Raw genomic sequence first — 25,736 nt, 5'->3', positions numbered from 1 at the left:
CAGGAAAGGAAATGTAATTTGTGATGACATTCTTTGCGCAATCTTGTTTTCACTCTTGGGTCTAAATATTGTAAAGAGTGAGATTTACTTATTCTAGATCAGGTTGAGGTGCGACATAAATACTGTGAAATCAAAACGCTCAATCCACAGAGAAATGCACACAGCCAGTATACAGAAACTGTGCCTTTAAACGAGCCGTCGGGACTTCTGTACGGTTGTGATGTCACAACTATTCTCTCTATCTGCTCTTTGAGTCGTGATGGAAGGAACGACCTTTCAATGTACGTATTTCTACAATGTCGCAGTGCTGCTTTCCCCGTTGTTGAACCTAGAAATAAAAATAAAAGGAAGTAGCCACAAAGCTGAGGACCTAAAACGCTTCCTGGACAAGTAAAACACTTTGAAAAGCATAAAAGTCAGCTGCTCCTGTGTCATGTGCAGCCAGCAGACGTTATTTGGTTTCAGGCTTTGAGCCAAGAACCCAGTGACCCTAAAATAGTAAAACAACAGCACTCAAGCATTTCAGGTCTTGAAACAGTCAGTTTGAATTTAAGCCTTTCAGCAAACTCAGTACTTAGCTTACCATCAGGAACATGTGCACAATGCATGTTTTTACATTTCATGTTTAATCACCTGTCCTTGTTTACAGTCAACTCAAGAGCATTCGAAGATAAAAAGAGGCACACCGATATGTGATAATCATGGCTACTTGTTTTTACTTCTCAAAGTTAGCAGTCAGTTAAATGTACATTATCAAAAAAGGCCCAACTTTTTCCTCTTCTCCTCAAACTCCAGATAACATACAAAAAAGGACAAACCAGGACATTATAAAGCTGCACATTTTGTACCAGATACAATAATAAAATACGCAATGCTACATTAAGTGGTTAAAAATACAAAGGGGGAAAAAGTATATTGATTTTTTTAAAAACATCTTTAAAGAATATACAATGTTATTTTTTTCTTAACTAGCCAAGAATTTTAGTAGAAAGTGCATTCTATATAACAAAGAAAGGAGGAGGAGAATCATTCAGCAAACTGAAAGACAAAACAGGACATGACGGAGAAAACCTCCATGAAGAAATATAACAAGATTGTGTTTTAAGACATAGCTTAGAGGGGATCGTGTAAAGTCGCCAAAGCAGGAGAAACATCGCCTTCTCTTTGAGGGGAGGTCCATATTGGAGCAAAAAGTGTATTTCTTTGAAAAAAAATAGGAAGTTAAATATCTGCACATACTAAAAAGACATGTCCTTCGTTCGCTATGGTCCCTTCCACACTAACCGCCTCCACCTTGGGATTCTCCTCCTTTCCTTGCCTAAAAACATCCACTCAAAATAAATCACCTCCACCCTTTTCCCATGCAGCCACAACTGCACTCTGTTGCACAATGCATCGTCAGTCCCTCCCTTCCCTGCGCCTCACCCACGCAGCAGTAAAGTGCAGAGAATACACACAAATGAAAAGGCTTTAAAAAGAAAAATTAAAAGACAAGGATCCATACTGCAAAAATGCTGAAGCACAGCAGTGAAAACCCGAGGGGACAGGATCGTAAGCAAGTAATGCAGCCGTGTTAAAACCCACAGAAATGGCAGGATAATTGCAGGTCTCTCATTTAAAAAAAAAAAGGGACATCCTAAACTACAGAGCTTAACCACTTCAGATTAAATACCGTCAGAGTGGGAGAAAGAGAATCAGTTTAAATTTACTGCTGTTGTCCATCTAAGGTATCCCCAAGTACACCTACTATATTGGGGCACACTGTGTAAAAAGCAGCTTTTGGTAGAAGAGCACTGGGGACAGACAGACAGACTGGTAGAGACTAATGCATGCACGCAAACGTTCTCTCACACACACAGCTCAATGTTTCTCCCATACACATACGCGCGCGCACACACACACACACACACACACATACACATACACACACATCTGATAGCTATCAGACTGGGTGAAGGGCTAACAACAACGCAACTCAAACTCTGGCCAAATTCTTGCCAACCCTTTACACTTATTTTAAACAAATAACATTCACACCATCGGCTATTACATTAACAAATGTAATTTCTTACGCTGACTCACTCACATGTACGCGTATCTATACAATAATTCCAAGTATTAGAAGAACTTGTATGACCACTGTTTCTTATCCTGACATTTCCTATCATGTGCTCACAACAGTATATCTACACTGCAGAACCATTCATTAGCTTAAAACTGAGCAAATTATCAGAGAATATAAAAACAAAACAGACAAACAAACAAACAAAAAAAACATAAATGACTCATCAGCCATCATTCTGCGTAGGCAACATTCAACAGGTTTAGACACGCGTTTGCCTTGTGTGTATATCAGTACGATGGAAGTCAAAAAACAAAGATTTACATTACAACGCCCCACACCAAACCGTGGAATATAGGCTGAGAGGAATATGCATAATTGCCTGTTAAGAAGTGTGATGAAAAAGGTCCCAGGTGTGTGTATACTGTGTGTCAAATGACCTTTCACATGGTAACCCGTATCATTTCGACAGCAGCGAAGGGAAAGTGGGGTATGTCCTGATGGGGCCATTTGTCTGGCCCCTCACAGTGGCAGTATTTGACAGTCATCCGTAATCTACAAGCATCTGTTGACCAACAGTACTGAAAGCTGAGGTTGCACTGATCAGTTAAGTAAATCAGTGACCATGTGGTCTTTGTGTTTTTGAGTATGTGCTTGATTAAGTGTAAGGGTGCATGTCCTACATCAGGTGAGTTTCTTGACCATAAAATATCTAGTCAAACCTCAAATCCATTGTAGAAAATCCAGGCTGACACAAATACATTATTTTATAATATTACACTTCTGAAAATCAAATGAAAAAAGCAAAATTAAGAAATATTGTATGTACTGGAATGGAAAGCACCATTTAACCATTATGTTAATCTTAGACAATGTCTAGATTCGATTAACCATTTACAAAACTTGTTTTCCAATGTCCCTACAAAAGCCCCCCTCCCTTTCTTACTGTAACCTATGGCACTGCATCTTGCACTACTGCTGTTGCACCTCTGACAGAAAGCCTTGGGACAGAGACAGGCTCAGGTAAAACCAGTTTTAACATTCATCAAACATTTCTGTGGGGCTTGGCTGTGGGGGAGAGGTTCTGCAGTACAAGCAGGAGGACAAGTCGAGTATTGCTATGGGGAGGAACTGCACAGAGCGTCCGGATCAATGTGCAACCGTAAGTCAACTTGACATAAAGAGGAAAGTTCAATGACACTGATCCTTGAAGATCCATGAAGCCCAGGTAATACATACGCTGACCTCCATCAGCAGCGTTTGATGAAAATGAGATACTTTAAACCCATCAATGTACAGAAAGAGAACTCGAACAGAAATCATTTTGTGTAGATCTCCTCAGAAAATGTAAAAAAAAAAAAAAGTTGTGAAATCTCTGTCAGGGTTGATCAGGGTATTTAAGTAGGGGTCTTACTTAAATAATGTGTGCACTGAGGGTGTACAAGTCTGAATCACAAACACAGGTGCGTATGTGTAGCTTGGCTTATTTAAATCTGTTTGAGATGAGCACCCTTTCTTTAGGGGGCCGAGTAACTGAGCGACTGAGGCAGGACTATGAGGAAGGGTTTGGTGTGGGCCTACGGAGCTGGAGTACAGTTCAGTGGTGCTGTGGAGCTCCGGGGCCCTTGTCAGGGGGAGCCATGTGGTGCAGGTAGCTGCTGTCTTCGTGCCCACAGTGGTTTAAGGGCTCACTCTTGAAAAGGGCCGGAGGAGGGGGCAGGTGGGCGACTGGGGGCACGGACAGGTGGTGGTGGGGGTGAGGTGGGACATGTTGGGGTGTGTTTGAGAGGTGTTGCTGGGTTGTTACGGGGTGGGGATGATGGTGAGAGGGGTTTGAGTGGAGCTGTGCGTGAGAGAATGTGTGTCCCACAGGTCCTCGTGGAGGCATGGGCCCTCCTGTCGGGTTGAGACCCAGGGGTGCCGAGGTGGTGGCTGGGGTGGCGGCTGAGGGACCAGAGATGGAGGAAGTGGAGGAGAAGGTGTTGGCAAAGATGCGGACAGGCACAGGTGGGCCGCTGGTCTGCAGGACAACAGGGCTGGTGACCCGGAAACACTTCTCTTTGTGTGCTTTCAGCATGTTGGAGAAGCGGAAGCGCTGACCGCACACCTCGCAAGGATAGGGCTTCTCCCCGGTGTGGGTACGGCGGTGGCGCTTCATGTTGGGCCGGCTGGTGAAGCTCTTCCCACAGATCTCACAAATGAAAGGCTTCTCTCCTGCACAGATTCAGACAATAAAAAAGACCAATGTGTGAGGAAGACAGTCTGTATAAACGAACAAAAGATTGGTGCTACAAAGAGAAAACATGACAAGTGAGAGTCAAATCCTTTGTTGTGAAATGTCATTGTTACAAAAATAATTGATTGATTAAAGCGCTACCAAAAAAAGGGAAACTTTATTCCCTGTTAACGATTTATCTCTAGAGAGAGCTACAGTTCTCTTTTAAAACTGCTAATAAGTTGGCATCTTGAATTGCCGTCAACCCACCCACTCCGCAGGAAGCCATTACAATTCACACTTTGAGGAGAGGAGATGTGAAAGTGAATAACAGCAGCTCCGTTGGAATGCCACTCATTAACCTCCCTCCATGGAGCTACTGAATGTGCCTGCTACCACCCACACAGCCATCTATTAAAGGGCTGCTGAAGAGCTCTCCAAAGGCCTTACACTGGCACGCTATGTGTGAAGCTCTTCCAAACCAACTGAATATCAAAAAGGTGACAGTTAATGTGCTAGTCTTCTGTAACTGTTGCTGTGAAAAAACTGTGAGCAGTGAACCAAACTTTGGGAGTTTGTGTTTAACATGCGTGCCGCCTATTACAGGGCATGACTGGGTGTGTCTCCTCCTGCAGAAGGCTAAATTGGTTGGTAGGAGCGAGGAGAGGATAGGGTAGCATAATTACACATCACAAATAGAACTGTGAGGGCCAACGGAGAGATGTGTGTCCACCCACAAAAGGCACGGCTGAAGACGAACGGGCTGCTCTGCTCAGTTTGGTCTTAGAAATAGCAATGCAGCGGGGAAAGGCAGAGGGATGCAATACAGCATGTGTCTGGGTAGTCATTACCAGCTCCAATATATGCAAGGTTCTTCTTTGATGTAGAACATCCCTTTCATTACAAAACTGGGTAGTCTCCCTGCTCTTACTACTACAATGTTCATCTTGGAGACATCCCATATCTTTCCTTCTTTAGAGAAGGAGTGACTGGCTCGATGAATGGGCCCAGGACCAGTGTTGTTTTAATCTCAAAACAGTTCTGAATGTTAAAAGTGTCTGTATTTAGAATAAAAAACACAACAATCTGATGAAAACAATTCTAAAAAAGGTATGTTTCAATAAAATAGTACGTCAGTATGTTGTGCAGAGACAGAAGGGGAAAAAAATGATGCCAAAGAGCGCCGGTCTCAAACATAGTTAAGCTCTGCTAAGTGCTTTCTGGTATTGTTTCCATTTTAGCCAGTTTATAATTAAAACACTTGGAGGAATGTTTTTCTTTCGCCCCACTTGGTAACCTGTATCTATTTTCTTTTTTGGACTGTAAAGTTGGCTGCATAAATAAGTGTTAATAACACTACACGGAAGTCCATTTTCTGGGTTAAATTTCTGGGAAAGGCTTGGAGCTAAATTTAAATCTAAGTTCTTCCACTCCCAGTGTCTGCATTCAAGAATGGCTTCAAGTTTTTTGATTACGCAAAAAGCTTCCTGTGGTCATAAATGGTCAGAACAACAGTCCCTAAAACACTGGGGAAATGTGTCTGTTTTTGAGAGGATGGGTGCACAAACGTCTCACCTGTGTGTGTTTTCATGTGCTCATCAAAATACTGTTTCATGTTGAAGTCTTTGCCGCACCACTGGCACATGAACTGCTTGTGTCCGATGTGAATGCTCATATGGGAGCGCAGCTGGTACTTGTATTGGAACCGCTCGTCGCAGTTCTACAGCAGAGACACACACACAGAGGCGTTCAGATAACGCACAAGGTCAACACACAGGCATGCGCTCAGAAAACACTCACACATATGTGCAAACAAAAAAAAAAAAAACTGTGAATATGGGTAAAGATCTGTCACATACTCATTCACGTACTTATTCTATACTGGAAATGGTTGGAAAGAGTTTTAACCTTAATTGTTTCCTTTGACAAGTTTTAAACAATCATGCAGGGTGACAGATTGACTCACAGTATCATTTATATCCCTCCTCCTTCAAGCATTGAAAACACATTATGTGATATTGTTAACAGACACTGCTGTCATATAACTGCTGTACTTTTATACTTTTTTAGAGATTTTTATCGTGGTGAGGCGGGAAAGTAAGTAATGCATTTACATGCACTTCAAATACTTTCAAATATTTATCTATTGGATTTAATGATCCTGGATATGTGGGAGACAGGCCCAGGAAAATATTTCAAGAAATCAGGTTTCTCCAAATATCTTACTGCCTTAACAAGATTTCTCGTAATCCCTTAATCTGATAAAGGAAGCGGATTTCTCATTTATATGCACATGACATTTAAGAAATTAGATTACTGCAGCAAGCCAACAATAACCAGATTATTTGGCTACACGTAGCCACACTGTATTTCTGCATTATGAGGCTTTCTTGGTCAGAAAGTTAAATATTTATAATGTCAGTGGCACCACCTGTCTAAATAAATGTCTGTGAGGAAAATAAATCTGGCAGTTTCCATACGGCCCGACAAGACCTCTGAGGAGAATAGCCCTATACATTACATACACCCTTAATCAGCATGTAATCACATGTTACAGTGTAGGATGACTTCAAACATTTAATTAGAGCAACTCCACCCATACACACATGTTCCCTGTGACATCCATTCAAGTGGTTGGACATTAAAAAAAGGGCCTCTGGTGAGAGTAAACCACCCCATCTGTCAACTTCCGATACCATAATCGACCGTTACTAACCCTCTTGAGCAGAAATAAGCTTAGAAATCTTGACACACTGACAAAATGCATCCATACGAGGTTTAAGTTAAAGCCCCAAAACACCGAACATTTAGTCCTACTTTTATTTTATGTTCAGGTTAAACGGTTTGCTAATATTTGACGTCTCTGTATAACTCAGATGATTTATCCATCTAGTCAAAATACAGGAGGATGGTCCCCCTCTGGAAGGCAACAACTGAATATATAACTGACTATTTTTGGTTGGTCACAAACCACATGGCACAGATGCTCCTCTGCTCAAACTAATGAGTGAAAAAACTAGCTTGAGGCCTCCACACAAGGGCAAATTCATCAAAACTGTAACCTTCAGTACTCAAAGCACTCAAACAGCCACCCACACTCTTTGAGAACTGAATACGGCTCAAACTGAATTACAAAGGACACTGAAACTCAAACTGTCTCGAACGCAGTGCCAATGTCTGCTCATGAACTCTGATCAAAATGTGAAACTAGGCAGTGAACTGCATATTTCTCAGATACATATTTTAGTGTACCATTTAGCTGTTGAATGTGAACGTTTTTCCGGCCGGTCGGCTAGTGGGCAGATTGGTTTTGGCTCCACTTGGTCATAAACTCTCATTTTACAGCTCAACACTACACTAAAATGTGTTTCTGTGTTTCTTCTTTTTGTATACATGAAACTGCGTTGAGCAGGCAGAGAAACCTCTGGGAGCAGAGATGTATTACTTTAGACACATCGTCTATCTCACTGTGCTGTCAGGGTATAGGGACAGTTCCAGCAAATAAGAAAAAAACAACATATTTTTCATAGAAAGTTACCACATTCAGCTTTACAGTGTGTGTATTTATGACAAAACAATATTTACTAATGCATACCATCACACCTGTATGTCAACATTATATAGGTTCTGACATTTGTTCAAACAGGAAAGTAAATTGAACCCTGACTGCAGGAAGGAAAACTCATCGTTCAACTGTGGAATTTAGGCTGCTTAAATCAAAATTTTAAAAAACGCAGTGTGCCTGGTTGTGAACTGTCAGAATCAAAAAAGGCTTGTGTCCTCTCTGCTGCATGAATGACCTTTCACGGCAAAATAAATTTTAACAGTAGCAGCAAATGAAAGGGAGAAAGAATGAATGATGATGAATAAGACAAACAAGCCCCATTCAGCTCATAAATTCCTCTTAGGTACATGTGTCTTTAGTGCCATCCACTTGTGACCGGGTGTACTGAGGACAGCAGAGGATAGACCGTATCTGACCGTAGTGCAAGGAGGATTCAGTGATAGTAGTTCGTATGTGATCCTAAACATTTTTTAATAATACAAATCAGAAAAAAATTCATTCATTCATCTTCAACCGCTTGTCCCTGTCGGGGTCGCGGGGGGGCTGGAGCCGATCCCAGCTTACACCGGGCGTGAGGCAGGGTCCACCCTGGACAGGACGCCAGTCTATCGCAGGACACATAGAGACGAACAGAGACAGACAACCATTCACACCTACCGGCAATTTTAGAGTCATCAATTAACCTAACACGTGCATGTCTTTATGATTGTGGGAGGAAACCGGAGAACCCGGAGAAAACCCACGCAGACACAGAGAGAACATGCAAACGCCACACAGAAAGGCCCCAGCCGGGATGCGAACCTGGAACCTTCTCGCCGGGAGGCGACAGTGCTAACCACTGTGTCGCCCAGAAATAAATTTTCCTTTTAATTAAAAAAATATTTTTTATTTCTCTAAAAGGGTTACACTGTTTATTAAAAAAGGCATTAGTGCATTGATGTCCTGGCATGAGGCCTTCGTGCCCTCAAAAAAACCCAAAAGATTGTAAATATAAAAAATATACTGTCTGTTCCGGTGCTGTTCACTGATCTGACACATGCCTGTCCGCCCACCTGCTCTCATCCTCCACTCTCTGAAGCTCTGTGCACCGCTGTTGCCTGGCAAAGGTGTCTGTGTCTACAGCACGGAGGTCCCCGGTGACCGCCGGTAGACAAAAATCCTACATTTTAAGGTTCATAAAATGTACCAGCATTCCTGTAATCTTGCATCACAACGCCTGCTGTATTAGCTGTGTGTTTATGTGTTTATGTGCATTGAACAGGGAAGTGAGATCCAATCACAAGTGGTCACTTAAGATGCATGTGGAGACACATTCTAATGCCAGGTGTGAACTGAGGTACTTAGAGCTGTCCACTTGACGCATGTTAATGCCAGGTCTAAACAGGGCCACTGATCACTTTGAAGGGCAATTTGCAAACAGCTCAACAAACCCTGTTTTAGGTGTTTTGCATTGGAGGAAGATTCAGTGCTTGTCTCAGGTGAACCAGACATGTTCTCTACCCGTATGGCCAAGCACACATTTTGTCTATGTAGCAATGGCTTTAGCTTCAACAGAAACAATCAAAAATATAAAATATGGTCCCTTTGGATATGAGTGAGACATACTATATTATCATACTAGGGCTGCGACAAATGATTGATTTAATTATCGATGAATCTGGTGATTACTTTCTCGATTAATCAATTTGTTGTTTGGTCCATAAATGTCAGAAAATGGAGAAAAATGTGGATCAGTGTTTCCCAAAGCCCAAAATGACATCTGCAAATGTCTTGTTTGATCAACAACTCAAAGATATTCAGTTTACTGTCATGGAGGAGGAGGTAATCCAGAAAATATTCACATTTAAGAAGCTGAAATCAGAGAATCTGCATTTTTTCTTTAAAAAAAAAAAAAGACTCCAAACAATTGATAAATTCTCAAAATAGCTGGTGTTTGGTTTCATTGAGTATCGTTCCAGCTCTATATGATACTGTTGTGATTTGCAATCAGATTTAGATTTGATGAGAATACAAGATATTAAGTCTTCATACATCTTACCTCACAACGGAAGGGCTTCTCTCCAGAGTGCTGGAGTGAGTGAACTTTTAAAGACATGCTGCGTTTAAATGACTTCCCACATGTCTCACAGGTAAATGGCATGTCCTTAGTGTGAGCTGGGTTTAGGAAGAAGAGATGAAAGAGAGAGAAGAAGGGAGAGAGAGAGAGAGAGAGAGGGAAACAATACTGAGACAACTGCATACACTTGATCAGAGAACTCAATAGCACCTTTCACACAGAGGTTCCTCGACAGCACCGCAAAGAAGGAACGCTGCAACGCTGGATTTTGTTCATTCACACAGAACCAAGCAAAGGTCGCGAAATGCCGCCCGCACCATTAACCAAACGGACGCACAAACTGCCAACTATATAACATTATAGTAAGCATAATTGTCAGTAGAGAAAAGGACTGCAGCATGCACATATGTTGAGAGAGGGAGGGAGAGAGAGAAAGATTGTACGCAATGTTTTCACAAGTTATTCATAACTTTGCTTTGTCACTTTTTGCCTATGGGTCAACAACCGTGTGTCAACTGTGTCCTCCTCGTTCTGTCTTTTTACGTTCGACACAGACGGTGGAGCGTTATAAATGCACAATGCAACAAACAGACTGTGTGAAAGGGGCTAATGTCTCATATGGGATAGCTGTGAATAAATAAAGAAGACTACGGCATGATTTAGTTTGATTAAAGAAGCTGTGTTGGTTCTACAAAAGAAATGAAAGGTAACTGTAAAGTCACAAACCATGAAAAATATCTTTAATATAAAACATTTCTATGTTGAATATAGTCAACCCCAGTAAGAGATATTACAGTGATGCCGCACAAAAGGAACTGTGCAAAAAGAGCCCCCACTTACCAACCATGTGCTTACGGACGTGAGCCATAGTGTAGAACTTCTTCTCACAGATTTCACATGAGAACTTCTTTTCTGCATAGCCGTGCACAATCTTGATGTGTTCATGCAGTGACCACAGCTTCTTAAAAGACTTGTTACAGGAGACACACTAAAGGGCACAAACAAGTAGGGGAAAAAAACATTAAGATTATTGTTGCAAATGAATACCATGGGCACCAAAACCTGATGGCCATCAGATGGCTCATATTTGCCCAAACTGTTTCATTATACTCTGACTCCCTCTGCTGGAGAAAAACATCTCAATGAGTCCAATTTATTGAATTCCCCCTGGAGATCTTCTGATGAAGTTCAATAAACACAACAGTTTAGATGCCATGAGGGAAGAAAAACAAAGAGGAGTGTGTGGATTTCATCAAGGCCCTCATCAACAGAGAGATCTGAAGACTTAAGTTCAAAGTAAGTTGCAAATTAATTTATTGCATACGTTTTCTCTATCCCTTTCAAAATCGATATTCAGTAATGGCACCTTTGCCAGCAATTACAGATGCATGTGTGTGGGTCAAACAGTATCAGCTTTGGGCATTTGCTAATTTTTAGCTTTAGCCAGCAGCTCTTCAGCTTGATCGGTCAGTTGGTCCATAACAATTTCCCCACCCTTTGGCGTTCACAGTTATACTCCTATTAGGCTAAAATTTGGCATGGAGGTAAAGTGTTTGTACGGTTATGTGCGTGTGAATGCACTAACACGTGGATGCACGCACAAACCGTGGTTGCAGCTATTGCAAATTTGCGCTTGTTCTTTGTAAAAACTGCCCTAATTGTCAACTGGATTCTAGTCTAGACTCAGTAGGAAAATACAGAACATTAACATTGTTGTTTTGAGGCCATTCCTGAGCTTTGGCTCTGAGTTTGAAGCTGGTGTCTTGCTGGAAAATAAATCCAGTTGTACAAGCAGTTATCTTGCAGACTGCAGGGCCTACAGCGGAGAAGCATCCCTCCAGCGTAGTTCTGCCACAAACATATAAACAACCCAAGCACTTAATATGATGCCCATAAAGCTTAATTTTGGTCTTGTTATAGAAAAGAGACATCCACTTTGTTTTAGTATCTCTCACATGTCTAAATAATTTCCCAGTCTGGGATCATTAAAGTCATTCTATTCTATTCTATTCTATGTCTTCTAGCAAACACTCGCGCAGCTATCATGTGGCTTTTTTTTGTCCTTCCCTTTTCCATAAAACTAGTACAGCACTGGGGAAACAGTCATGTGTGCGCTGTTTCCCAATTTGTCCATGAACCGTGGAGCTCTGGTAGCCTCACTTGTACTTTTATCACAGATGTTCAGTTTTTTATACTTTACTCTGACGAATAGTCATTCTTGTATCATACCCACATTTTGTTCTTTTCTGACTTGTTTTGGTATGTTCCTTTGTTTTATAGTTTTTAACATAGATACAGGTGTATTTAGCCACACTTTGATTTGATAAAGGTGGTCTCTATGCAACTTATTTTGAGGATAGATATTTATACAATTGGTTATTTTGTGTTATATTTGCACATAAGTTAATACATTTGTTTCAGTTTTTCTGTGTAAAAAAATTCACTATGATTCCCTGTTATAAATCAAATATGAATATATCCAATGAGAAGATTCATTTATATGGACACTGTATTAATATAATATTTTCAAGTCACTTATAGCATCAATAGTTACGGTTTTATGTGCTTAAAAATGGATAGACTTCACTTCAGATTAAATGCAGACTTATAGATAAACCTGCTATATTGGCAGTATTCTTTCCTTAACAGATATTAACAAAAGGAATGAATATTAAGTGTTGCCTCCTACACAGGAAAACAAGTTCTGCATTAATAAACTAATTTTTTCGGCTCCATTAAGCTAAACTTTTTCTTCACAGCCTGATGTGGTTTCACAAACTAACTTCAGATGTAAATCAAGTTCAGTTAAACAGACTCAGGCCAACTTTAGCTATTCAAAACAGCCATAGGACCCTTGGGGTTAATGCGCTGAATCACCTTTTTTAGTTTTAGAGAACTAAAACCAAATTGCACCCACTTATGACAGCAGACTTGAGACTTTCTCAGTCTATTAAAATTGTTCTGTTGTGTGTTTTGTTCTGGCTTACATATTGCAAATAATTCACTGGAAAACGTACATTGTATATAATACAAGAAAGCAGTATTTTGCCTACATATATATATATATATATATATTTATATATAAAAAACTTAGTGAGATCACAAATGTATTTGGCTAGAAACAAAACTAACGTGTTACCTGGCACTTTCACCGCAAATATAAATAGGAAATACAACAGCTGTACTGTGGGTTATAAGGCAATACACTTGCACATCATGGTTTTGCAGCAAAGTATCAAAATAAATCTAAAGTCAAGACATAATGGGAGCTGCTAAATTTGTCTAGTTATAAAGATGTTATCAACAGAATGTGGTGAACCCTGGAAATGAACTTTTCTGTCATTCAGAATAAAATGTGATAATGACGGACACATGATATGAGACGGGAGACTTTTTTTTTTTTACCTGGATGTTCTTCTCACAGTCAGTCTGCTGGTGTAAGGCCAGCTCACTCTCCAGGACAAACTTTTTGCCGCACTTGTCGCAGATCTGCATTCGTCTGTGTGTGACATTCATGTGCTTCTCCAGGTACCAGCGTGTGTTAAACACTCGCGGGCACTTTTCACACGCCAGCATCTCCTTCTCCTCCACCTCTGATTTCCCTCCTGTTGTTGTGGAACCGGCAGATGAGGGGGCTGATCTGGCTGACCTACGCTTGCTCTTTGGAGGCTCCATGCGCTTCCGCCGGCCCCTGGTGGTCATTCCTGCAGCGGCGGTGCTCAGAGCTGTTCTGAGGCTTTTCCTCTGTGGCTGGCTGGGAGCTGCAGTGCTACTTGCACCACGACGAGCTCTCTTTGACCTCGTTCTTCGACTCTCAATCTCATCTTCCTCATCGTCTTCCTCCTCTTCCTCGTCTGGACTCTCCTCCTCTTCCTCCTCCTCCTCCTCCTCATCGTCATCATCATCATCGCTGGCAGCTCTCTCAGAGTCATCTGCTGTGGTTCCAGTTTTGTTGTCCCCTTTGGATACATGAAGTGTCTGGTTGTTCAGGTTAACCTCGACAATGATCTGCTCGCGCTTGAAGCCCTCATCCTCCCCATCCTCCTCCTCATCTTCTTCCTCCTCCTCCTCATCGTCATCTTCAGTGTCCTCAGAGGTGCAGTCGTTGGCAGCCTGGGACCCCTGCATCCCCACCTTCTGCCCTGCTCCTCCCTCTCTGAAATACTGTTGATGCTGCTGTGGGGTCATATGTTGAGCGGGCAACTGACCAATGTTCTGATCTCCCATGGATGTCTTGGCTGCCATTTTATTGTCCACTAACACAGAATAGGGCTTACCACCAACCTCCCTCTTATAAAGCTTGCTCGTCAGGTCTAGATCTGGGTTATGGGAGTGATAATACGACTGGGAAACCTGCGCCCTGCGTCCTTCGTCCTGTGACATCCCGCCAAGGCTAGGGACAGAAACCTCTTCCTTGAGGCTCTTGCAGGATTTCATGAAGAGGGAGAGGGAATGGAGGGATGGAGTTGGTGGAAGCACAAGGCAATGGAAAACAGTAACTGCTATGGTGCCAAGGTAGACTGGCCTACTCTCCAAGGAGGGGTAGGGGACGCCACACCAATCCCCCACCCTCCTTCTACTGAGGAGACAGGAAGGAGGGGATGAGGCGACAGATAGTCAACCTGATTCAAAAAGAGCATCCATGCTGTCCAAGGTAGGAAATGCAGTTGGAAAGACATACAATCTGTTCTAAGTTTTGCTCCATGTGCTTAAAGATCAGACTGCAAAATCAAAGGCTCAGTGTCTTTGATGCTGAACATTTGAAGCTAAATTCCTCTCGAGTTAGTATGTGAGGTGTAGAGAGATCTACGGTTTCAGTTTGTGTGAAGGCTGCTGCCCTGCAGGGGTGCCAGTTTCTTCAAACTGCAGAGCAGGTAAAGATGAGCTGAACGCCACACATGGAAATACTGTACAGACTTCTGTGCACTGCTTGAAGAGCCATTTACAGTGCATCACCTAGGATATAAAACAGAAGAAAGAGGGTTAGTATACATGAGGTTAGAAAAGGTGCTCCTCCACTGTAACTGAAACTGCACCCATATTGTCAACCTTTCAACACCGAGCATGCCACATTTGCCCACAAATGTTTCAGTGTTGTGTGTAGGAGTCAAAACCACAGCCTTCACAAATAAATGTGAGTGGATTCAAGTTTCAAAAGCAGTGAAATGATTTCTAAATATTTCCAGGCCACAACTGAAACACTTCACTATAAAACAAAATGCAAAAATGGTTTGATTTTGAGTGACACGCCATTATACATTTTGTTAACTTAAGAGCATATTCACAACAACAATATGTCAAATATCTTCTTAAAGATGGTCAGATAAAACGTATTGCATTAAGGTTTGGAGCATAGAAAAACCTTGTTGATAGTCAAAGATGGACTATGACGACATACCGTAGATGTAGGCTTAAACACTGTACATCATCTTCACTCTAAATCTTAAACAATAAATGAACTACTCCGTTCAGTCATAGTTATGTTTCATCTCTTTCTAGTGTAACGTTTGACAAGCAAGCATTTGAGCACTTTGCAACAACACAAACCCACAGCAACTGCACTGATTAAACAAAAGATTGTATTTTATTTTAGCGATACACACCAACTTGCACACACGCCTCTCATTGACTGTTAGAGTATAGTGTAACCACAGCTCAGGAGCTTGTAGTGCAGATACAACCACAGGAAACTGTATATCAACTTTTCAATGAAGCCTAAGCACAGCACAGTTAGTAACCTACAGTAATACTATAATGTTTATTCAAGTTAACAATGCCAAAGACCGTATTAAAACGAATAGGCTTAATTTGTGCTTTTATGGCATTTTTATCTTGTTTATTTTTGCATACATCTAAGCAGCGGTGGCCCTGGGTGACAGTTGGTTGATCTCGAACAACCTCACACCCTATTCGCCATAATGAGAGTGCACCAGGGCGGTTTTGTTCTCTAGAAAACCTCCCCAAGCAAGAAACAAAAAACACGTTTCCTTTATTGGAGACGGCAAACATCCTTCACAAACCTTCACAAACATCTTATATTTTATTTCTTTTAGCTCACAACTTCTGTCCACAGAGAAAACAGAAATAGGCCAAGAGGGACTCAAACATGCCCCCCACTGACCCATGACGACTATTTCTGCTCTAGTCTTTACATTTACAGTCATGATTAGCTTGAAGGTTGTGCAAGACTACCAAAACTATGCAATTACAGCAAACATTATAAGCCTAATTTCTTTTTGACATTAAGATCAATGTCAGCTTAAAAGTGTTGTTGTGTCTTACTTTTACTGCAGCCCTCATGACTATGTTATCAGTGAGGGTTCAATCCCAACACTAATTCAAACTGCAGAACAGAAGCTGCATTTGCTCAAAGTCAATAATAAAAATCAGAGTCTTGCAAAAGATGCTCTGTGTATCTCAGTACTTAGAACTTAAGTTCTGGTGCAATTAATTCTCTGTTCATTGCTATAATCTCTCTTGGTAAACCTTAAACCGATTTAACTGTTCTACCTGTCACAATAAGAAGCCTATGATTATTAAAACAGTCATGTAAAGAACCAGATGTTTGCTTAGTTTTTATTAAAGCCAAACATACTTGAAGTGCTACCAGCTTTGCAAGTGCAAGCAAATGCAATTTATGTAGAATGTGTCTATCCACACACATACAGATACACCTGTCTTCCTGTGCATGCTGACTCTGATCCGTTCTAAGAATTGGACAGCAGCTCTGAGAGCTTTAAGACCACACGGGGAGGGCAAGCTCTGCACTGACAGAGCAACTCAACTCACATGGCTGTCTCAGACACAAAGCCTAATAGATTATACTGCGTCTGGATGACAAGAGGAATATAAATTGCACGAAAAAAACACTGCCTGAGTTAACGTGCAGCATGTTCTCTTTTAAGTGCATGTGCATTTAAAACGAATGGAGATGAAGAATATGCAACTGCTAACTTTAATATTGTATTTAATTCGTATCCACAATATGAAACTATTCAAAAGTGCTAAAGTCACTCCTGAAAACTGTCCCCCCCAAAAAACCACACGTACAAATAAACACACTGTGGTTATGTAACCCATATAGAGTAAAATCCTTCCACCGGCTTATCATTATCAAAGATGAGTCATTTCAGAGTTTCACTCACAGCGAAATAATGCAGAGCTTTGATGTGGGAATCGAGTAGAGCGCAGTATTCTCAATATCACTGGTAAATAACCGACACAATCACCTTGTCAGATCGGGAGGTCAAACCTATTAGAATGATGATCATTTGCAACGGTTTTCTTTCTTTTTCTTTTTTTAGTTTGGACAGCTTTCAAAAGATGAACTTTGCACCCTGTTGCAAAAATAGAGAAAAGTGCATAAATAAACGTCTCTCTGACAGCCCATTTAAGTAATCCAAAGCATTACTAATGCTTTGAAAAAAGTTTATTCAAAAATGTATAGCTTTCCTCAATCATGCTTCAGAGACATGATGAGAAACCAAAACTAATTTCATATAGGATAATGCCAAGTCATGTACCGGATAGATGCTACTGTGGCTTAAGATGTAAATGACAGGATGGGAACTTCACTATACAACATTTTAACCGACAGAATTAAACGGTGCATACGCTCACAAATGCTTTGCTTGTGACAGTTGAGGCAGATGTGAGGCCTCTGAAGCTGTCAAAATGCATCACATTTAGATCTACCTTTAATTTGAGAGGCAGTGCTCCTCAAATCCACGCTCCCTCTCAAGTCTAGACTTTAATGAGCTTTCCCGTTCGCAGCTTGTAAGAGGACCGTGTGAAGGTTCACATTCCTCACTCTGTCCAAACTCATAAGACCTTAACCAGCTCACTGTGTGGTGCACTGCAGGGGTGCTCCAATACCTCTGTAAGTATTTGGCCCTCGAGCCCATAATCGGGTCAGAGCAGTACCTAGTGTTATTGGACGGGGTATAAACACATCTGAGGTATCATGGAAAAGTGAGAGTAACATCCCAGACAAGAGCTCTTACTTTATTTCCATCACTGCACAGAGAGAGAAACATAAAAAAGCTGCCCACTAATATTTACAAGTGGGACATCTAAAATAGGTTAAAGACAACATGGGAATACAAAAACATGGGTGTTTGAAATCTGGAACAAATGAAACATGGGTGAAACACAAGCAGAAGGATTCAGGTCCAACAAGCTTACTTTATCTGGTGGACGAGGTTACAAAGTGCGAACCCAACTTCATAATTTAGGGACGTGTAACGACGCATAGTGCAGTGACTCCTTAACACCTCGCAAAGGGCAGTCTTTTCAGCTACAGCTGCAAGAAAAGTTGCAGAGTGTGGGCATGAAGCAAAGAAAGGGGCCAAACAACAAAAAAGGCAACATTATACACCGAATTACAGTAACACTGTCTGTGCAGGCCTGGCCAACTTGGGCTACTTAGCCTAGCTTAGCCATAGGTACTAACCTGCACACACACACGACAAGCTAACTCGGCTACATTAGCTCAAGGTGCAGCCATTAAGATATTTTACTGCAGTTGAAGAACAACCAAATTACATTGCACAAGCTGTACCACTGACATGCATTAGCTAAAAACAGACGCGGGACTTTCACTTATTTAACCCCCAAACTGCCCAGGTTTGTCGGCTAGTTAGCTCAAAGCTAACATTAACGTCAGATATTTAGCATTAACGTCACACTTAATGCTGCACTTTTGAAGGGTGAAAGTGTGACAGTTGTCGGACACACATGAAGCTACACGACAAGCCTCTGTCACGCATGTGTTATCTTTGTATCTTTTCTTGTTGTCATGCAAGATGAAACAATAACCTCCGACTGCTGTAACTGACAAACCCACTCAACTCGACACTGTCACAAAGTAGCCGAGCTCACGGACGATTCTCACGGTCGCTGCGGCCACCGGATACCGGCGACCTGCGTGTGCTCCCCCCCTCAAAGCAGCTGCCCCGGGTGTCATACATGTAAGTGCACAAAATGAAGTTATATAGTAACATTTTGTTGTCGGGTTCGCTGGATTGCTTACCTCTCGTCGAGAGCGACCTCCTCCTCTTGCGTTCGTGCAATCAGAGTTGCACAGATTCAGGGCTTGCACGCGCACTTCTCTCGCTCTCTACATTCGCGGATGTGCCTTTTTTTTAAACGGGCAATTTTGTTTTTTGTGCAAAATGTGTCGGGAGATCATTTGCGGATGTTCGGTAGATACCTGCGCACCGGTGTCCTCTGCCCCCGCTACGTGGCCCGGCCAAGCTCTCGCGCGTACCACCGCCGTCCCGCGCTCATCCTAGGCATTCAGGCCGCTGTCTGGGCAGGCGCGCGGCAGCCTGTCTGGGTCTGGAGTCTCCCCTCCACACACGCACACGCACGCACGCACGCACACACACACACAAACACACACACACACACAGGGGACGGCGCGCGCACACGCTGCTGCTGAAATCCTTGATCGATGAAATAATAATAAGACTCTGAGGACCGTTTTATTCTCTCGAAGGATAGATTCTTAAAGTGTAATGAAGTTATTCTATTTCTATCATCAACACCCAATCTTTAATATTATACGTTTCAATTTGATGAGTTTGATGTAGAATTTTAAGTTGTTTTGATAGTCTAGTGTCCTGAAAATGTAAAGCCATGTTAAAAGTCCAGGTAACTGACAGGCAGTGGCGAATTAAAGTGGTCAGGGGCCCCTAGACTACTGTTTGTTGCCCCCCCCCCCCCCCCCCCAATTATTAATCATGCTTTATCAGAAAAAAAGAACATAAGAGTCGGCAACCTTTAAAAATCCTGTCAATTTAAGAATTTTCTTCAGATCTTGGAGCCATTGCTTGTCATTGTGCTTTTCTTTTTCGTGCGTCGCTACCACATTTCCTTACTTATGTTCTTAGCTATACTGTCTAGTAACAGTGAGTGACGTTTCATTGACAAGAAACCTTATGAACCCGGCCACATGATGGCAGCTGACTGGGTAAATGTTTCTAAGAGCCCCAATAAAAGTTTTTTTCCCCAGTGAGGTAAACTAAAAAGAGTTAAAATATTCTGGCCAATCCGGCGCCCCTGCACACCTGGGGGTCCCTAGGCTGCAGCCCAGGCCAGCCTGTGCATTAATCCGCCTCTGCTGACAGGGTTCCTACACCTTTTGATTTCAAGGTGCATTTTCATGGTTTTTCATCACCGTCCAGCTGTGGGAAACACCATATTTGTGTACAATACAATCCTCAGTATTCAGTTTACTTATTACTGCACTTATCCATCACATTATTAGAAATGTTACTGTCCTGTGAACAACCAGGCGGATGTTGAGACAGCTTTCTACAGGATGACAAATACAAGGAAAACTAACTCGACAGAAGTATAATCACCAACTATTTTGATCATTTGTTAATCATCAAAGGTAATTTTTCATTTGAAAATGTCAAAATTGCTGTTTTCAGTTTGAGATCTTCTTTTCCATCCCATATAACCCAAATTTAAAGCAGTTCCAAGCACTTGATTCAAAACCCAAGCATTTTATTCAAACCCTGAAAACACCTCACTAAAATTCAAGTACTTTCAAGGATTTCCAGCACCTGTACAAACCCTGAACTTAGAAATGCAATCACTGGATTCAGTGTCTTCCATGTGTGTTTAGTGATTATATTTTATGTATGTTGTGTTTTTATTACAAATTAAAACGGTAACTGGCGTGCTGTCTTTATTCCTGGTAAATAAATAAAATAAAAAACCCAAGGCATTCCAGTAAATTATTCTGTGGCGCAATTGTTAAGGAAGCAACAATGAACCGTTCAACTCAACTGTTCATCTTCTACTTATTTTGGGATGCAGTTATGACACCCTCCTGTGGTGACCTTTATTCAGTCTTACAATAGATTATACTGCACATTCACCTCTTAGACCTTGAACAGCAAGTGCGACCACTGGGAGGTAGAAAGACTATTTATTAAGTTGAGCCATTTCTGAAACATGGGGCGTACACTTTCTCCACAAACTAAAGACACAGCCACAACTGTAAAGAATGAAGGATCATCCCTTACTTTTTGACAGGCACATTCCAACTTGTTGGGAGTGGCAATAATATTCATGAAGAAATGATTTGCTAGAAAGCAGATATATTCCAGACATTTAATCCCTCTTGCAAATGAACACACAGAGAATTTAAAGCAAATGAATACACCATCTCTAGTCAGTTATGTCAGTGAAGCAAGGGGAGAGCCTTTCATTACAGATGATTACACAATTTGATGAAAGGTTCCAGCACATACAGAGTAATGGCATTTATCAATACCAAATTATTTTTCACCCCGATGTTAAAATCCTCCTGTTGCTTTCCACACATGCAGTGCTCTGAAACTATGCAGCAAAGACAAGTATGTATTGAATTTACTGCATTGTTGATTTTTTTCAAAACAAGTACTATATATAGTATATATGTTACCCTCCACTTCATTACACATGGGTGGACATTATCGTATCATCTCAGACCTCACACGTTATCTCCCAACATCCTACTATCAGCAGAGCCCAGTCCAGAGTTGGTTAGAGAAAGAGTGGGAGGAATGTGTGTGAAGTTGAGAGTCCTTTAGTGAATCCTCCAACCACTCCTTCCATGGCCCTTGTAACGGCTGGTGACAGCGAGGTGAGATCTTATCACTGGGGCAACTGGAGCAATGTGCCCTGTCCTGATGGCAGGTAAGTGATGTTGCGGGAGCGAGAGAGCTGCAAAGCGATTTCCTCAGCTGCCTCCAGCTTACGTAGCTCTACCAGACCATCGCCGGCCTCCATCAGGGAGTTGGCGATGAGCAAGGCAGCCTGGGAATCACCCTCGGCTGAGATGATGGCCGCCTGCTTCTGTTGCTCTGCCTAAAAGGATGAAGATTTTGTGAGCTGCCTTATTTTACATAACCTACCAACTTTACCCCCATGCAGACTTCATAGACATTTCTTAATGCACAAGTAATAAAGTGATGATCGGGATAACCTGCGTTTTTTTCAATACCTTTTCTACAACAAAACGGGCCCTCTCAGCCTCCTGCTGGGCCACCTGCTTCATCTCAACAGCCTCTGTGAATTCCTTGCCGAAGGTCAAGTGTGTCTGAAAGAGCACAATACAATTGATCCTCAAAGTTAAAATCAAACCAAAAAAAGATGGAAAAGATAACACGGACAATGTTACAAAATTTGAAAGTGGCTTCGTACCAGTGAAACGTCATCCAAGATGAGGCCGAAGGTGTTGGCTCTCTCTGTGAGGTCCTCACTGACCTGCCGAGACACAAGCTCTCTCTGGGTGATGAGCTCACCAGCATCAAACCGAGCCTGTGGAAACCAAACGACACACACAGAGGGAGGAGTCAGTTCATCATTTCACTTATAACTAAAACGGTTTATTTGTAAACACCGTTGGCGGACACTCACCACTACGGCCTTCAAGACCTCTGTGGTGATGGATGGAAGCACCCTCTCATCGTAATCCTCACCAATACTGGTGAAGATGCGTGGCAGCTGGGTGGTGACCGGCCGGAAGAGGATACGCAATGTGATGTTTACATTCTGCAGATCTGTGGGGGGGGATCATTAAAGTGTAACTCATACTGCACATATTAGCCTATAGGTGAAAGTTTTTCATAGGTTAAAACCTCAAAGTATATATTAGATTTTTAAGTGTTTCTTGCACAGTTTTTTTTACATGTAAACATATACATTATAGTATTGTTATATTTAGAGATGCACCGATTCGATACCTGGATTGGATATCGGCTCTGATATTGACTAATTAGCTGGATCGGATATCGGATGAATGTCACTGATGCAGCATTCCGATCCAGTCATTTCTTTTTTATTAATATCATACACAGAAAGTTAATTAAGCCATTGTTTGTTCGGTTTCAGGCAGCTGCTATATTTTATATTACATTTTAAAATATCTGTTTGCAGTGCACTTTACATGGAAGTGTTATTTATTTTTGCTGCTAGTGTACACTTTATTTGGTAATAAACGATATTAAATACATTTATATCTGTGTTAATTTCTTACTTTTTTTTTTTAAACAAAGCTGTGTTTGACATGTTAATGTCAAGCCGGATTCCTTCACTCACATGGCAAGGTATACGGTTCATTCATTCAACAGTAGTATCGGAATCGGCCGATACGCTCAGCCGAAGTATCGGATCGGTGCATCTCTGGTTACATAAGGTAACATTAGATGTTAGCCGTGTCAGCTTCATTTTCTCCTAATAGCACATGCAAGAGACTATATTTATTCACAGAGAACCCATACAGCTTACAGTGGTTTAGCAGATAATTGATGTACCTTTGCTGCCTGTGATGACGGGCACGTTGCGTGGACGGGAGCGACAATCAAAGACGATGGGTTTCTGAACCCAGGGAATGAGGAAGTGGGTCCCTTCACCAACAACATCATCTTGCACTCCTCTGAACCTGTCAAATATCACAGCCCGGTGTCCTGCGTCAACTGTAGAAAGAAGTATAGTTAGTTTCTCAGCCAAGAGCTTTGTTCATAACATAACAAAACATTCAGGTTTTCATTTAACTCACAAATGTTTTGTTGAAAACCTTTTTTCTTAACTAGCAAAGTGTTTTCATAACATTTGATGTAAAACCCTGATTGGTTCAAATTACATTGCTACAAATTGCTGTATGACTGGTATTGGGAGTAGGAAATACATTCATCATTCATGTAACAACACAAATTCAGCAGTAACACACTGCAAACACAAAAAAAATAGAGAAAAGCTACAAATTGTGCACAAATAGAAGTTTCCAGGAAAACTACACTAAATTAATATATTATGTTATAATATCAGAATCACACAATCAAAATTTAAAAACTAAAATAAACATAAATGGCTCCATTGCAAACATTACTGGTGAATGATCCAAGCATATCTTTAGCTGCATTGTATTAAGACTTTGGGTTTCTTCAACATTTACAACGCATTTCTGTATTCTATATATACATGTATTGTTAAATTGTGTTTTATTTCTGTGCCTGTAGTGAAAATGTCTCTTTACTTGTTTATTTACATACATTTTTATTACTACTCATTGTATTTAGTAGGACTGTAGATGTGAAAAGGAAATGGGATTTTTATGTATTAAGTTGCTATGCGCTCTCTCAACCACCATATTAATGTTTTATATAGAGTGGACCTATTTTAGAGATGATGCATTTAAGTGTGGTGCTGCAACATTCATTTCACATCTTAAAACAAATATAATAACATTATAATCACATGATAACCACTCAGTGGGTCAGTAAGCAGTCTTTAAACACTTCATGATGGCTCAGACCAACATGATGTTTTTGTTTCTACACAAGGTCAACAAATGAAAGGAAAACTAACTTGACTAATCGATCAACAGAAATATCATCAGGTAATTTTCCATGCAAAAACGTTAGAAAATGCTGTTTTCAGTCACTCAAATATGGATAAATTTTTTTTCACTATGTTTATAATATACAACACCTTATATAAACATACATTCCAAGCACTTAAAATAAAATAATGATAAATAAAAATAATAAAATCAAAGCACTCTGTAAACTGAAACTCACCATTGAAGAGGGCAGAGTTAACAACACCACCACCAATGGCGAGGGCCAGCCCCAACTTCCCAATAGACTCGAACAGCTTGGCCATGACAGCAATCCCACTAGCAGTGGAAATAAGACAAGGAGGTTGATACAATTACTTTGTGACGGTGTTCAGAAAGCCAGTTTAAAGCCCTTCCAGCCAGCCACAGTTGGCCGTGGCCTGAGAGATGGTGCCAAGGCTGTGGGTGGTAGCCAACTTAACGTTAGCTCACTGGTTAGCATTAGCTAGTCGACTAGCTTAGTACTGAGACAGCTGGTAAGCTAAGTCGACTAAACCGACCTCTACATATATAAGAGAGTTTACAACATGTAAAAAAAAATACTTATGCATCATTTGAGATACATTTAAGCTCCAATAAAAGCGTGTGGCAGCAAAGTCACGCCGGTTGGCAGTACGCATGTTATCTCTGGTGCAAAGTGGTTGCTCGTGTTCGTGTGATAAAATGTCATTTATAGATTAAAACATTCAAACAAAACAAAACGTAACCACGTCACTGCTGCTCACACACTATATATTATACTACTATATAATTAAGCTTCCCCAGTGTCACAAACACGCTGCATGTCATAACTCACCTCAGTTTTGCTCAGATGTCTGTGACCTCCACCGGACACGACGCAACACGCATGAAATATCGGTCACACAGCGCATGCGCACTGCGTGTAGCAAAGTGGTCTCTGATTGGACAAAACACAGTTCTCTTCTTCTACGGCTTGCGTCATGACGCATTACTGCCACCTATCTTTTTAATTTATTTTTTTTAGATTTTGCATGATTGAATGATTAATTATTGATTTTGATGGATTGATTGAATAAATAAATAAAATAAATAAACTCTGTAGTCAATTATTGAGGACCTGACGTCATAACTTCTTCATATAGGCTGTGTGTAAGCAGGGCAATGTGACATTCAAATTAAAGATAGATACATAGATAGATACTTTATTTGTCACTGCATACAAGCGCAATTAAACCTATTTTGGAGCAAACCTGAGATACCGTAATAAAACAGAAAGAAGCGCACAATACAGAAACACTATGGACACTGAATGTAGAATCTTGGGGTAACATTTGACAGCGGCCTCAGATTTGATAAACAGATTAGGTCTGTTAGCGCAAGTTTTTTCAGCTGCGTCTTCTGGCCAAAGTGAAGCCTTTTTAAAGTCAGCAGGACCTGGAGAAGTCGATCCACGCTTTCATCAGTTCAAGACTGGTCTAC

General features: G+C 41.2%; 2 protein-coding genes across 2 annotated transcripts; both read right to left on the bottom strand.

Moving 5' to 3' along the window:
* Positions 1–739: 739 nt before the first annotated feature.
* Positions 740–19,167, bottom strand: znf652 (zinc finger protein 652). The gene is made up of 6 exons (XM_083930786.1): positions 18,930–19,167; positions 13,304–14,854; positions 10,739–10,886; positions 9,881–9,996; positions 5,853–5,997; positions 740–4,276 (listed from the first exon to the last, which is right to left on the bottom strand). Exons 2-6 carry the CDS (start codon positions 14,333–14,335, stop codon positions 3,660–3,662), a joined length of 2,058 nt encoding a protein of 685 aa, XP_083786912.1. The 5' UTR covers positions 14,336–14,854; positions 18,930–19,167; the 3' UTR covers positions 740–3,659.
* A 1,595-nt stretch (positions 19,168–20,762) lies between these two features.
* phb (prohibitin) lies at positions 20,763–25,150 on the bottom strand. Its single transcript, XM_083930540.1, has 7 exons — positions 25,093–25,150; positions 24,478–24,575; positions 23,212–23,373; positions 22,316–22,458; positions 22,100–22,216; positions 21,900–21,995; positions 20,763–21,763 (listed from the first exon to the last, which is right to left on the bottom strand). Exons 2-7 carry the CDS (start codon positions 24,560–24,562, stop codon positions 21,551–21,553), a joined length of 816 nt encoding a protein of 271 aa, XP_083786666.1. The 5' UTR covers positions 24,563–24,575; positions 25,093–25,150; the 3' UTR covers positions 20,763–21,550.
* Between the last annotated feature and the right edge of the window lie 586 nt (positions 25,151–25,736).

This window comes from Echiichthys vipera, assembly GCF_963691815.1.
Source record: "Echiichthys vipera genome assembly, chromosome: 17".
In the NCBI taxonomy this organism is placed as follows: Eukaryota; Metazoa; Chordata; class Actinopteri; order Perciformes; family Trachinidae; genus Echiichthys; species Echiichthys vipera.
This window is presented reverse-complemented; position numbering and strand designations above follow the sequence as displayed.

Bases quoted from the DNA above. Each gene is read 5' to 3' on its own strand.
- phb (XM_083930540.1), bottom strand. From the start codon at position 24,562: ATGGCCAAGCTGTTCGAGTCTATTGGGAAGTTGGGGCTGGCCCTCGCC. The intron at 23,374-24,477 runs GTGAGTTTCAGT...TTCTTTCTACAG, and splicing joins TAACTCTGCCCTCTTCAATG to TTGACGCAGGACACCGGGCT. The intron at 21,996-22,099 runs GTACGAAGCCAC...GTGCTCTTTCAG, and splicing joins TCTTGGATGACGTTTCACTG to ACACACTTGACCTTCGGCAA.
- znf652 (XM_083930786.1), bottom strand. From the start codon at position 14,335: ATGAAATCCTGCAAGAGCCTCAAGGAAGAGGTTTCTGTCCCTAGCCTT. The intron at 10,887-13,303 runs GTAAAAAAAAAA...TGTGCCCTTTAG, and splicing joins ACTGTGAGAAGAACATCCAG to TGTGTCTCCTGTAACAAGTC. The intron at 9,997-10,738 runs GTAAGTGGGGGC...TCCTAAACCCAG, and splicing joins CGTCCGTAAGCACATGGTTG to CTCACACTAAGGACATGCCA.